A 15430-nucleotide genomic window follows, 5' to 3' on the forward strand; every position below is an offset into this window, starting at 1 on the left:
TCCAATCCCGGAGACAGCAAGGGTTTTTCCAGGGATCAAGTCTTGGGGGGACACCATCTCAGGCCGCACCAGAGTCACCTCCGAGGCGCTGTCTCGCAGTCCTATGGTCACAGACCGGCCGACGGTGACAGGTTGGAAGCTGTCCAGGGACCTACCACCACCCCCACCCACACAATACACCTTGGGCGGCCCTTGGGACGGGGACGGAGCCGGGGCCTTGGGACGCTGAGGGCACATGGCCTTGAAGTGTCCAGGTAGGTTGCACTGGTGGCACCGTCTTGGTTCCGCCACGGGCCTGGAGAGGGGAGTTGAGGGGGACACCCCCTGCAGTCTAGGGGCAGGTGGGGCAGTCGCCGAATTCATCTTACCCCCTCTCCAGGTGCTGCTGGTGGCCGCTCTCCTGGCCTCAGGGGCCCGGTTGTTGGTGTAGTCATCGGCAAGGGCAGCTGTAGCCGTGGACCCCTTTGGCTTCTGGTCTCGGATGAACTGGCGGAGATCCTCAGGGCAGTTCCACAAGAGTTGCTCCGTGATGAACAAGTCCAGGATCTCCGGTCCGATGGAAAGCTGCAGGCCTTGGGTCCAGTGGTCGGCAGCTCGGGCAAGTGCCCGCCGGTGGTCAGCCCAGGAGTCCTTTGGTCCCTTCTGTAGGCTCCGGAACTTCTTGCGGTAGGACTCTGGAGTGAGGTTGTACTGTTGGATCAGGGCCCGCTTGATGGTGTCGTAGCCCTGATCTGCCTCAGCAGGCAAGTCACCAAGGATATCCAGGGCCTTACCCCTTAAACGGGGGGTCAGGTATTTGGCCCACTGGTCCTTGTCCAGATGGTGCTGCAAGCAAGTCCGTTCAAAAGCAGTCAAGAAAGAGTCCAAGTCTCCATCCTTCTCCAGCACTGGGAAGTCCTCAACACGGACCTTTGGAAGTTTGGTGTCTTGAAGGTCACGTGTGGCTGATGAGGGCCGGAGCTGAGCTAGCTGCAGCTGGTAGTCACGCTCTGCCTGGCGCTCTTCACGCGCTGCCTGCCGCTCTCGCTCCGCAGCCTCACGCTCTGCGTGCCGCTCTGCCCTGCGCTCTGCCAGGAGTTCCTTGTAGCCCTTCTGGTCTCCAGCCTGGAGAAGGGCCATAGCCATTTGAAGAAGGCTATCCGAGCCTCCCAGGCTCGGTGGAATGGCATGTGGTGATCTGCGGCACGCTGCAGAGCTAGGCGATTCACTGTCCCTTTCAGAGCGGAGGGCTGGCATCTGGCTCGTTGAGGAACCTTGGGTGAGCTCCTCCTCATCTTGTCCAGCAGTGCCAGGTGGCGCAATGTCCTCGGCAGAACGGTTTTCTGGCGTCGAGCTCCTGGAGGACTCGTGGGCAACCTCCTCATTGCTGTCCACAGCACCGTCCTCCCTCTCTTCGGCTCCTGCCTTAGCATTGGCCAGTTGCATAGCTCTGCTCCTGGTGCCATCAGCCATTCTTGCAGACTTTTGGTCACTGACACAGAACTGACACCTGATGCCTCCACACACCTTACAGTATCTGCACTCTGACACTCTAGTGTTGAGCTAGTCTGAAGACCCCAGCAGCCACAGCTGCTGCAGGCAGTCTTTAGTGTCTGGGAGTATGGGTCTCACACTCACACACACTATTATCTCGATCCCACCGCTATGCCACCAATATGTCACAAACCACCGGGGGGGTCACTCAGAAATCCCCCGCGCTGGCTACCAGTACGTCACAATCGGGGGGTAACAAGTGGGGGTCACCCCTCCTTTATACCTCCCGACCGACAGACAGAGCACGTGACGCGCTCTCTAGCGCCCCTCTTATAGTCAGGCCAATTATGGAATTGCCCGACCATAAGCAAGGAGGCCGCTATACTACTTATGCCGATTATTGAAGGGTCCCCGGTGAGAGTAAGGTATATATTCCCCCGACCTCCGCGGGCGGAATATATAATATCTTCCCGAATCTCACTGGCCTCCCCACAATAATCCTTGGCACAATTCGCTGCCACCAACCGATTTACGGTAACTATTAGCCGAACACACAGACGTGGGATTCAAGATCGAGATAACAGAACAGCCCAAGATTAATTATATAATTTAATCAGCCTAAAGCACACTAGAACTACAATATATACAATAGGGAATCTACAGAATATACATATGTCAGAGTACAGTTACAATCAAAGCATGGGTTACAAACAGGCATACACAGTTCCAGCAGTTACCTTGTTGCGTCTGGCCACAGGGGGGCGCTGTACCCAGGTTTCTAGGATCCTTCCCACAGATGTTTCCTACACGTGCCCCCAGCGAAAAGAACCCTGGAAAATGGCCGAAGTAGGGTTATCAACCTGGGCAGATCCAGGTCCCCTCCTACCTTAGTGACCTCACAGGGAGCACTGCTCCACCCCTGGCTTGAGTTATGGACAATATCCCAACATGGAATATGGGCCATAACTTTGCCTGGGAGCGTCGTAGGCGGACGCCAATGCTCTCATTGTGACAGTTATGAATTTAGCTACAGAACGAGGGGACTCATGACCTGTCTGCCAGTTCCCCATTGGCTGATATCACGCCTGGGGCATTTCCCAATGTCCTGCTCCCATAGAAAGGGTGTGCCGGCATCGTCTGCATGCGGAGACACCATTTTTATGGTTGCCATATTTATCGGAAATATGGCTTGCGAGATATGAACCATTTTTTACTGGAGTCGTTCTGTCTGGCTATTTCCATAGCCTTGCTAACTAGCTAGCAGCCCTACTACAGGGTGACGGCAGGGAGTCATCCTGTGTCCATTGTTCCCACACCACCTAATTTCCATATCACAGGACATGGCCATGGAGGTGTAAGTGGAACACTGAGAACAAGAAGGGAGGGGGCACTGCCAGGGAGTGATGAGGGATTATGACTGGAGTCATAATCCATCTTCATATCCCGGGATTTGCCTCACAGGGACTATGTGGCAAACTCCCTGCAGGAACGTGCGGACCTGCGGAAGCCTGGCTAGGCGCCTTTGAAAAAATACGGAGAGCGCCGATACTTGGCCCTTGAGAGAGCCGAGTGACAAACCCTTGTCCATTCCGGATTGAAGGAATGAAAGAAAAGTGGGTAAGGCAAACGGCCATGGAGAGAAACCGTTATCAGAGCACCAGGATAATAAGATTTGCCAAGACCTGTAATAGATCTTGGCGGACGTTGGCTTCCTGGCCTGTCTCATGGTGGCAATGACATCCTGAGATAACCCTGAAGACGCTAGGAGCCAGGACTCAATGGCCACACAGTCAGGTTGAGGGCCACAGAATTCAGATGGAAAAACGGGCCTTGTGACAGCAAGTTTGGGCGGTCTGGAAGCGCCCACGGTTGACCCACCGTGAGATGCCACAGATCCGGGTACCACGACCGCCTCGGCCAGTCTGGAGCGATGAGAATGGCGCGACGGCAGTCGGACCTGATCTTGCGTAACACTCTGGGCAGCATCGCCAGAGGAGGAAACACATAAGGCAGTCAAAACTGCGACCAATCCTGAACTAACGCGTCCGCCGCCAGAGCTCTGTGATCCTGAGACCGTGCCATGAATGCCGGGACTTTGTTGTTGTGCCGTGACGCCATGAGATCGACGTCCGGCGTTCCCCAGCGGCGACAGATTTCTCGAAACACTTCTGGGTGCAGAGACCATTCCCCCGCATCCATGCCCTGACGACTGAGAAAATCTGCTTCCCAGTTTTCTACGCCCGGGATGTGAACTGCGGAGATGGTGGAGGCTGTGGCTTCCACCCACTGCAGAATCCGCCGGACTTCCTGGAAAGCTTGACGACTGCGAGTGCCGCCTTGGTGGTTGATGTATGCGACGGCAGTGGCGTTGTCCGACTGGATACGGATCTGCCTGCCCTCCAGCCACCGATGGAAAGCCAATAGGGCTAGATACACTGCCCTTAACTCCAGAATATTGATCTGAAGGGATGACTATCGGAGTCCAGGTTCCCTGAGCCCTGTGGTGGAGAAAAAACGCTCCCCACCCTGACAGGCTCGCGTCCGTGGTGACCACAGCCCAGGTTGGGGGAAGGAAGGATTTTCCCTGCGATAGAGAATTGGGAAGGAGCCACCACTGAAGTGACGTCTTGGTTGCAAGGGAAAGAGAGACATTCCTGTCGAGGGAAGCCGACCTCCTGTCCCATTTGCGGAGAATGTCCCATTGGAGTGGCCGTAGATGGAATTGCGCGAACGGCACTGCCTCCATAGCTGCCACCATCTTCCCCAGGAAGTGCATGAGGCGCCTTAAGGGGTGTGACTGACTCCGAAGAAGTGATTGCACCCCTGCCTGCAGAGAAAGCTGTTTGTCCCGCGGTAGCTTGACTACCGCTGGCTGTGTATGAAACTCCATCCCGAGGTAAGTCAGTGATTGGGTCGGTGTCAACAGGGATTTCGGGAAGTTGATGATCCACCCGAACTGCTGGAGAGTCGCCAGAGCGACGGTAAGGCTTTGTTGACACGCCACCCGAGAAGGGGCCCTGACTAGGAGATCGTCTAAGTAGGGGATCACCGAGTGGCCCTGAGAGTGCAGGACCGCCACGACGGATGCCATGACTTTGGTGAAAACCCGTGGGGCTGTCGCCAGGCCGAAAGGCAATGCCACGAACTGAAGGTGTTCGTCCCCGATGGCGAAACGCAAGAAACGATGTTCGGGAGCGATCGGCACGTGGAGATAAGCATCCTTGATGTCGATCGATGCTAGGAAGTCTCCTTGTGACATTGAGGCGATGACTGAGCGGAGAGATTCCATCTGAAACCGTCTGGTTCTCACATGTCTGTTGAGTAGCTTGAGGTTCAGAACGGGACGGAATGATCCGTCCTTTTTTGGCACCACGAACAAGTTGGAGTAAAAGCCGCGACCACGTTCCTGAAGGGGAACGGGGATCACAACTCCTGTCTTCAGAGCGTCCACTGCCTGAAAAAGTGCGGCGGCCTGAGCGGGGGGCGGAGAGGTTCTGAAGAAACGAGCCGCAGGACGAGAGCTGAACTCTATCCTGTAACCGTGAGACAGAATGTCTCTCACCCATCGGTCTTGAACATGTGGCCACCAGGCGTCGCCAAAGCGGGAGAGCCTGCCACCGACCGAGGATGCGGCTAGGGGAGGCAGAGAGTCATGAGGAGGCCGTCTTGGAGGCAGTGCCTCCTGCGGCCTTTTGGGGGCGTGACTTGGACCGCCACGCATAGGAGTTCCTCTGGCCTTTCTCCGGCCTGCTGGACGAAGAGGATTGGGGCTTGGCGGAGGGACGAAAGGACCGAAACCTCGATTGTATTTTTCGTTGCTGAGGTCTCTTAGGTTTGGACTGGGGTAAGGAGTCCTTTCCCTTGGATTCCTTAATAATCTGCGGAGCAGAATTACGTGTGACAGCATTAATCTCAGCCAGACAAGCCGAGATAGCTTGGAGTGCCCACACAGCTGCAAAGGCCGGGGCAAAAGACGCGCCCGTGGCCTCATAGATGGACTTCACCAGGAGCTCTATCTGCCTGTCAGTGGCATCCTTTAGCGATGAGCCATCTGCAACCGATACCACGGATCTAGCCGCCAATCTTGAGACTGGAGGATCCACCTTGGGACAGTGAGCCCAACCCTTAACGACTTCAGGTGGGAAGGGGTAACGCGTGTCAGTGAGGCGCTTAGTAAAGCGCTTGTCCGGGACCGCTCTGGGCTTCTGGACAGCGTCTCTGAAGTTAGAGTGATCGAAAAACGCACTGCGTGTACGTTTGGGGAACCGAAACTGGTGTTTCTCCTGCTGAGACGCCGACTCCTCTACAGTAGGAGGCGGTGGAGAGGGATCCAACACCTGGTTGATGGACGAGATAAGATCATTCACTAAGGCGTCCCCTTCAGGTGTATCAAGGTTAAGGGCGACGTCAGGATCAGAGCCCTGAGCTGCGACGTCCGCCTCGTCCTGTAGCTGGGAACCCGAGCAGCGTGAAGAAGTCGGGGAAGATTCCCAGCGAGCCCGCTTAGCCGGTCTAGGACTGTGGTCCGGGTAGGAGTCCTCCGCCTGAGACCTAGGGGCCAACCTGAAAGCGCGCTGCGGCGCGGACCGAGAGGGGCCTGGAGGCGACGAGCCAACAGGGGCTGGGGCCTGTGAAAGGACCGGTCTGGACTGCAAAGCTTATAGCAGCTTGGCAGACCATTTGTCCATAGACTGAGCCATGGATTGTGAAAGTGACTCAGAGTTTCTCAGGAAAAGAGGCGAACTCTGTCCCTGCCGCCTGGACAGGGGGAGCAGGGGGTCTACATGAGCCGAGGGGCCCACTAGTGACCGAGGCTCCGGCTGAGCAAGCGAAACAGGGGTCGAGCATTGCTCACAGTGAGGGTAGGTGGAACCCGCAGGTAACATAGCCCCACAAGAGGTACAGGCCGCAAAAAAACCCTGTGCCTTAACAGCTTTGCTCCTTATGGACGACATGCTGTTGTCTCCTAGGAGAGTGATCACTGAGGGTATATGGGAAAAAAGGGGTATTTAGCCCGACCGAACAGATACGTATATATATATATATATATAATATATATATATATATATATATATAATATATATATATATATATATATATATATATATATATATATATATATATATATCTATATCTATATATCTATTCCGGCACCCTAGGGGGACCAGCACCAGGTGACCGGTGTGGCTTACCGACCGCTAACAAGCGGAGTGTGTCCTCCAGATTCCCTGCCTTAGGTCCCCCGGAGCTGCAGAGCTGTTCACTGAGAATCCTCCACCGGCAGAATGCCAAAAAATGGCTGCCGGAGCTCTCAGGGGAGGAGTGGAGCCGTGGGCGGCGCCAGGAAAGTGCGGGAATCTGGGGTCCCCACAGTGATCAGTGAGGGGGGAGGAAAACATGCAGGATGCTCCAGCCCTCACATCCGACGTCAGGTCGGTAATCCCGCCCTTACCCCTGACAGGCAGGCCCGGGGGCGGGAGTTTTGCGACTAGGCCGCGATGAAGCCGGGGACTAAATTTGAGACCGCGCCCGACAAGCAGGCACGGTCGGCGCGGAAGTCCACCGGCCTTCTCAATTCAGCAGCTGCCGCAGCTTCCGGGAAGAAGGTGCGCTCCCTGCACAGTCCCCAATGGGGACACAGAGTACCTTTGAGTTGCAGGGCCCGGTCCCTGAGGTTGAATAGGCTCCGGTCCGGCAGGTTCCCACAGGGGCTGCGGAGGGAGCATGGTCCCAGTAAATGGATGACCGCTTAGGATCCCACTTCTCCCAGAGCCGCTAAGGGATGGTGAAGGAGACGGCATGTGGCTCCAGCCTTTGTACCCGCAATGGGTACTTCAACCTTAACAACACCGCCGACGTAGTGGGGTGAGAAGGGAACATGCCGGGGGCCCCGTGGGGGCCCTCTTTTCTTCCAACCGACACAACTAATATGAGAATGCATGAGTGGATGTGTGCCTCCTTCCACACAAAGCATAAAACTGAGGAGCCCGTGATCCACGGGAGGGGTTACACTTTTTAAAGTGTAATACTTTGTGTGGCCTCCGGAGGCAGAAGTTATACACCCAATTGTCTGGGTCTCCCAATGGAGCGACAAAGAAATGGGGGATAGATATAGGCTGCAGGAGCCGGTCACCAGCCAATGTTTGTGATGCTTTTGGGTGCGGTTGAGTTTGAGGGAGAATTATCTTCTAAGATATAGTGGAGGGGAAAAATATGAATCAACTTCAATTAGGGACGGTGATAGGCCACAATAAAAAGATGTGTTTTTAGGGAGCATCTGAAGCTGTGTAAGTTGTGGATCATCCTAGTTTCTTGGGGTAGAGCACTCCAGAGGATTGGTGCAGCTCAGGAGAAGTCTTGAATCTGGGAGTGGGAGGCTTGCATTAGTGTGGATGTTAGTCGAAAGTCGTTTGCAGAGTGTAGTGAATGGGTAGGGTGATAGACCGAGAAGAGCGTGGAGATGTAGGGGGGTGCCACACTGTGGAAAACTTTGTGGGTGAGAACAAAATATATAATTGGTGGAGGAAGGTTGAACTAGATGGACCTAGGTCTTTTTTTAACCTATGTAACACGCAATTTAAATTGGATCCTATAATGTATGGGCAGCCGGTCAATGACTGGCACAGAGCAGAAGCATCTGAATAACGATTAGCCAGATGGGTGACCCTGGCGGCAGCATTAAGGATGGACTGTAGAGGAGAGAGTCTAGTTAGGGGGAGGACAATTAATAGAGAATTAAAGCAATCAAGGCGGGAGTGGACGAGGGCTACAATGAGGGTTTTTGTTGTTTCCATGGTTAGAATGGGGCGGATTCCAGAGATGGTCTTTAGGTGCAGACAACAAGAGCAGGCGAGAGATTGCATATAGGAGGTGAAGGAAAGATCAGAGTCAAGCATAACACTCAGACAGCGAGCCTGCGGTCTAAGCGTTATGGTGCCGCATACAGAGAGGGAGATGTCAGGTTTAGGAAGGTTATTAGACAGAGGGAGGAGAAGAAGTTCAGCTTTGGAAAGGTTAAGTTTCAGATAGAGAGCAGACATGATGTCGGACATTGCGGACAGACAGTCACTGGTGTTCTATAGTGGAGCAGGGGTGAAGTCAGGGGATGAGGTGTATAATGGTCTGTCATCTGCATAAAGATGGTACTGGAAGCCAAATTTGCTGATTGTCTGTCCAATTGGGGCGTAGAGGAAGAAAAGAAGAGGGCCAAGGACTGAACCTTGAGGGACCCCAACAGTGAGAGGAAGAGGAGAAGATGTGGAGCCAGCAAATAATACACTGAATGAGCGGCCAGAAAGATAGGAAGAGAACCAGGAGAGAGGTACACAAATATTAGAAGCATAACCGTGTATGACTACGCTGACAGAATAAAGCTACGATATACGATCATACCTGTAATCCTCAGGCTCGTCAGGCTCTTTAGTAGAGGAGGAAACCTGTGGGCCGTCTGTGTGTGAATAGGGCTCAGCCCCCCACATCATGCGTGGCTCAGATATTGGGACACCGTGGTCTCTAACGGATCGAGCAATGTGCTCATAGGGTTCAGACGCAGATGATGTGGGTTCAATTTGTTCACGCCTCATTAGAGGTTTGGTTGGCATCATTCCTGTAGAAAGAGTATACGGTGTCCATACAATTTAGTAAAAGGACATTGCAGCAAGTAAATTATTCACATTGTAAATGCAGTGGAAAACCTGTATAAAAGAGACTCAGTACAGAATGACTGTCCAAACCAAGTACATGCACTCGGTGCATCATGGGGGAAGGGGGGGTGATCATTTAAGTACAACTTCCAACCTACTTGTTTCCCTCTATCTACACCTTCTTTGATTGACAGCTCTGGCAGAGAAGAGCAGAGATAGATGGAAAACAAGCTCTGCCATGACGTACTTGGCTTGGACATCCATTCTGTGCTGACAACGTCCCTTTAAGCGATGAGGTAGAAAAAGCTGTGATAATCATACCAGGATGCATTGGTGCAATGTCCATTGTTGGCCTTCCAGACATCATTCGAGGATCCATGTAAGGTTGCATCATTAGCCAGCGAGGATCAAAAGCCATGGAAGCCAAATGCTGCGGATGTGGTCCTAAGGGCTGGTAAAGAGGCCTGTGTTGTGGTGGGGGAACAGGGCTGCTAGACGGCTGGGACTGGGCTGGCTGGGACAGTACGCCCTGCTGCTGCTGCTGCCACTGCTGCTGTTTCATCTGTTCCTGAAAATACATCATTTGCAATGTTAAATCACTGGCACGCAAACATAGGGGGACAAACTTTCTACTGTGGATTTTGCTCCAAACACACAGCAAATCAGCATCATAAATGTGTTGCGTGTAGATTTGTTGCACAGGGTAAAATTGCAAAGGGTTACATTTATGGTTGCAAATCCCCAGCACACATGAACAGGCTGGGACTTAAAAGGTCAATTTCCGACAGACTTTCTGAAGCATGTGGATAAAATCTCATACATTCTATGTGACAAAAAGGCTATGTGCGCACGTTGCGTATTTGCATGCAGTTACGCTGCGATCTGCACCGCAGCGTAACTGCATGCGTCCTGCGTCCCCAGCATAATCTATGAAGATTATGCAGGAGACGTGCGCACGTGGCGTATTAGAGCGCAGCGCTTCGGCTGCTGCCCGAAGCGAGCGCTCTAAGAAGGGACATGTCACTTATTCCGTGCGCTCTGCATGCAGCCCCCGCTCTGTCTACGGGAGGGGCTGCACTCAGAGCGCATGGAATCGTTTTTTTTCATTACGGACTCTTTCTGCAGCGATTTGAAGCACACGTGTGCTCTTCAAATCGCTGCAGAAATTTCTGCAGGGACAAACGCTACGTGCGCACATAGCCTAACACTGCGGATTTTCCAGATTACTAGGGAGAAAAATCAGCAGAGTGTAAACATACTGTTAAAATGAATGCTAGACTCGTATGTGTTAATTAAATTCACAATGGCTTTTCAGAGTAACCAAGCTCTCGTATTAGATTGCAGACAGCAGCTGACATCAATGTATTGTGACCATGTGAGTACGAAGGAGGAATAGGATTGTAATTGGAAGTAGCAATCCTAAAAGTCAAAAGTGGCCTTTTAACAAGCCTTTTCATATGACTTAGGAATTATACCAGATCAGAACCCCAATTTGCAGACACTGTGTTTTGGGATGATTGCCCCTCGTTAGTGCAAAGTATGGGATCTGAACTGGCTGTATGAGAAGCTATAGTGGGGACCACTGTAAATTGAGCTTCTGATCTGGTATAAATCCTAAGTCATATGAAAAGGCTTGTTAAAAGGCCACTTTTGACTTGTAGGATTGTTTCTTCCAATAGGTGGCGCTAGAGTTTATCTCCTTCCTCCCTGGAGAGACAATTTGAATATTTCTAAAGAACCTGTAAGGGCTATGCAAGCTATCTGGCTACATATGGCTTCATTTTGGAGAGGAGAGAGGGCGATAATCTGACAAGTAAACCAGTTGCCACTCTAAAGGGAGACACGGCTCCTTCATTACAGCAATCAATGGACAAAGTGCACAGTTTCACAACTTCTACAAGTCACAAAACCAGCAAAAGACGTTTACTGAATGGTACCTGCTGTCTCTGAAACCTTGGAGGCAACGACTTCTGAAACTGTTTTGAGTATCCAGAAGAAACCGGAGGACGCGTTTGTGTGCCACTGTCAGACTCGTTCTCATGCGGCACCGCAGGTCCTGAAGCCGGTGACGGGGAAGGTGGCAAGCTGGGCACTGAAGATGAAACTGAAGGAGGCTGAAGAATAGGTGCTGGAAGCTGAATAGGTATGGCTGGAGGGCTGTCCGCTCTGTCACTTGAAATGCTATCTTTTCTGGTAAAAGGTGCTTCTTCTGCCACTGTTACAGAAAACAAAACATTGCCATATTTTATGAATAATGGTCTCGATCTGTATCAAAATGTTTTTTCCAATGTTATTAAGCTTAAAAAATGGCCTGAAAAGAAAACAAAAAACAGAAAAAAAACCCCAAAGAGCAAGTTATTCCTATACATCTTCTCTTTTCATCTCCTTTGGTGTCATGTTGCAATAAATTCTAAGAAAACTGCGTTTCCCCGAAAAGAAGACCAAGTAGGATTCTTCAATCTAGTGGCGGATCATCATACTAATGATATCCTGATATAGTGCTTGGCCAGCCCTTTCAGGATATGTAACTTCTATTGGTGTACGTTGCTGCAAACCCTGGAAGTTTAGTGTCACACGCCGGCTATTAAATGGAATGAATATTCACCCCTCTTCCCTCCTATAAACCCGCGCACCCCTCTACCGGCATCAGCGATTGGAAATGAAGGGAATTTTGTTTACTTACCGTAAATTCCTTTTCTTCTAGCTCCTATTGGGAGACCCAGACAATTGGGTGTATAGCTTCTGCCTCCGGAGGCCACACAAAGTATTACACTTTAAAAAGTGTAACCCCTCCCCTCTGCCTATACACCCTCCCGTGCCTCACGGGCTCCTCAGTTTTGGTGCAAAAGCAGGAAGGAGGAAACTTATAAATGGTCTAAGGTAAATTCAATCCGAAGGATGTTCGGAGAACTGAAACTATGAACCAAAGGAACAATTCAACATGAACAACATGTGTACACAAAAGAACAACCAGCCCGAAGGGCACAGGGGCGGGTGCTGGGTCTCCCAATAGGAGCTAGAAGAAAAGGAATTTACGGTAAGTAAACAAAATTCCCTTCTTCTTTGTCGCTCCATTGGGAGACCCAGACAATTGGGACGTCCAAAAGCAGTCCCTGGGTGGGTAAAAGAATACCCCGATAAAAAGAGCCGAAAACGGCCCCCTCTTACAGGTGGGCAACTGCCGCCTGAAGGACTCGCCTACCTAGACTGGCATCTGCCGAAGCATAGGTATGCACATGATAGTGTTTCGTGAAAGTGTGCAGACTAGACCAGGTAGCCGCCTGACACACCTGCTGAGCCGTAGCCCGGTGCCGCAATGCCCAGGACGCACCCACGGCTCTGGTAGAATGGGCTTTCAGCCCTGAAGGAATCGGAAGCCCAGAAGAACGGTAGGCTTCAAAAATCGGTTCCTTGATCCACCGAGCCAAGGTTGACCTGGAAGCCTGCGACCCCTTACGCTGGCCAGCGACAAGGACAAAGAGCGCATCAGAACGGCGCAGTGGCGCCGTGCGAGACACGTAGATCCGGAGTGCTCTCACTAGATCTAGTAAGTGCAAATCCTTTTCACATTGGTGAACTGGATGAGGGCAAAATGAAGGTAAGGAGATATCCTGATTGAGATGAAAAGGGGATACCACCTTAGGGAGGAATTCCGGGACCGGACGCAGAACCACCTTATCCTGGTGAAAAACCAGGAAGGGGGCTTTGCATGACAGCGCTGCAAGCTCCGACACTCTACGGAGCGATGTAACTGCCACTAGAAAAGCCACCTTCTGCGAAAGACGTGATAAAGAGCAGGGCTGTGGAGTCGGTAAGCCAAACCTTCGACTCCGACTCCGACTCCGACTCCTCAAATTCTCTTGCACCGACTCCGGCTCCGGCTCCGACTCCGACTCCGGCTCCGACTCCTACATATATTGCTTAGTTAGGTGAAAAATTTATTGTAGTACATGAATGTGTATGTGAACATCAGACATTTAATAATTTTTATGATACAATAATCAAGATATTTGGATAGAACATAAAATATATTTATTGGAATACAACTTTAGAACACAAAAAACTGTAATAAATTGTAAATATGTAATACACTATGTAATATACAGTAGATTACATATATATCTTGTGTGTGTGTATATACACTGTATATATATATATATATATATATTATATATATTACATATTTACAATTTATTAGTTTTTTTGTGTTCTAAAGTTGTATTCCAATAAATATTTTATGTTCTATCCAAATATCTTGATTATTGTATCATAAAAACAATTAAATGTCTGATGTTCACATTGTACTACAATAAATGTTTCACTTAAATATAAGCATTATACTAAATGTTGTTATTTAGTAAAATATTCAGCACATTCTGCATTGCACTCCTGTCCCCAATTTATTATATATTTTAGGAGTCGGAGTCGGTGCATTTTATACCGACTCCGACTCCGACTCCACCAAAATGAGCTCCGACTCCGACTCCGACTCCACGACTCCGACTCCACAGCCCTGATAAAGAGATATCCCGCAGCGGCTCGAAAGGTGGTTTCTGAAGAGCCAATAGCACCCTGTTAAGATCCCAGGGTTCCAGCGGACGCTTGTAAGGTGGGACTATGTGGCAAACTCCCTGCAGGAACGTGCGGACCTGCGGAAGCCTGGCCAGACGCTTTTGAAAAAACACGGAAAGCGCCGATACTTGTCCCTTGAGAGAGCCGAGAGACAAACCCTTGTCCATTCCGGATTGAAGGAAGGAAAGAAAAGTGGGTAAGGCAAACGGCCAGGGGGTAAAACCCTTATCAGAGCACCAGGATAAGAAGATCCTCCAAGCCCTGTGATAGATCTTGGCGGACGTTGGTTTCCTGGCCTGTCTCATAGTGGCAATGACATCTTAAGATAACCCTGAGGACGCTTGGAGCCAGGACTCAATGGCCACACAGTCAGGTTGAGGGCCGCAGAATTCAGATGGAAAAATGGCCCTTGAGACAGCAAGTCTGGTCGGTCTGGGAGTGCCCACGGTTGACCCACCGTGAGGTGCCACAGATCCGGGTACCACGACCTCCTCGGCCAGTCTGGAGCGACGAGGATGGCGCGGCGGCAGTCGGACCTGATCTTGCGTAACACTCTGGGCAGCATTGCCAGAGGAGGAAATACATAAGGCAGTCGAAACTGCGACCAATCCTGAACTAATGCGTCCGCCGCCAGAGCTCTGTGATCCTGAGACCGTGCCATGAATGCCGGGACTTTGTTGTTGTGCCGAGACGCCATGAGATCGACGTCCGGCGTTCCCCAGCGGCAACAGATCTCTAGAAACACGTCCGGGTGAAGAGACCATTCCCCTGCGTCCATGCCCTGGCGACTGAGAAAGTCTGCTTCCCAGTTTTCTACGCCCGGGATGTGAACTGCGGAGATGGTGGAGGCTGTGGTCTCCGCCCACAGCAGAATCCGCCGAACTTCTTGGAAGGCTTGACGGCTGCGCGTGCCGCCCTGGTGGTTGATGTACGCGACCGCCGTGGCGTTGTCCGACTGTATGCGGATCTGCCTGCCCTCCAGCCACCGATGGAACGCCTTTAGGGCTAGATACACTGCCCTTATCTCCAGAACATTGATCTGAAGGGAGGACTCTGTCGGAGTCCAGGTTCCCTGAGCCCTGTGGTGGAGAAAAACCGCTCCCCACCCTGACAGACTCGCGTCCGTCGTGACCACAGCCCAGGATGGGGGCAGGAAGGATTTTCCCTTCGACAGAGAAGTGGGAAGAAGCCACCACTGAAGAGAGGTTTTGGCTGCCAGAGAAAGAGAGACGTTCCTGTCTAGGGACGTCGACCTCCTGTCCCATTTGCGGAGAATGTCCCATTGGAGTGGACGCAGATGAAACTGCGCAAAGGGGACTGCCTCCATTGCTGCCACCATCTTCCCCAGGAAGTGCATAAGGCGTCTCAAAGGGTGTGACTGGGCCCGAAGAAGAGAGTGCACCCCTGTCTGCAGCGAACGCTGTTTGTCCAGCGGTAGCTTGACTATCGCTGAGAGAGTATGAAACTCCATCCCGAGGTAAGTCAGTGATTGGGTTGGAGTCAATTTTGACTTTGGGAAATTGATGATCCACCCGAACCTCTGGAGAGTCTCCAGAGCAACGGTCAGGCTGTGTTGACATGCCACCCGGGAGGGTGCCTTGACTAGGAGATCGTCTAAGTAAGGGATCACCGAGTGGCCCTGAGAGTGTAGGACTGCCACAACGGATGCCATGACCTTGGTGAAGACCCGTGGGGCTGTCGCCAGGCCGAAAGGCAGTGCCACAAACTGAAGGTGTTCGTCC

General features: G+C 51.6%; 1 protein-coding gene across 4 annotated transcripts in view; it reads right to left on the minus strand.

Annotated features, from left to right (window-relative positions):
* Positions 1-15430, minus strand: part of PRRC2C (proline rich coiled-coil 2C) — a 344519-nt gene that overhangs the window by 143788 nt on the left and 185301 nt on the right. For all 4 annotated transcript variants that reach the window (XM_075322243.1, XM_075322246.1, XM_075322244.1 and 1 more), the window contains exons 13-15: positions 11054-11331; positions 9438-9684; positions 8866-9079 (exon numbers count right to left, since the gene is read on the minus strand). In XM_075322243.1, the coding sequence (XP_075178358.1) occupies positions 8866-9079; positions 9438-9684; positions 11054-11331 (739 nt within the window). The remainder of the gene's footprint in view (positions 1-8865; positions 9080-9437; positions 9685-11053; positions 11332-15430) is intronic.

Source organism: Anomaloglossus baeobatrachus, chromosome 8 (assembly GCF_048569485.1).
Source record: "Anomaloglossus baeobatrachus isolate aAnoBae1 chromosome 8, aAnoBae1.hap1, whole genome shotgun sequence".
NCBI lineage: Eukaryota > Metazoa > Chordata > Amphibia > Anura > Aromobatidae > Anomaloglossus > Anomaloglossus baeobatrachus.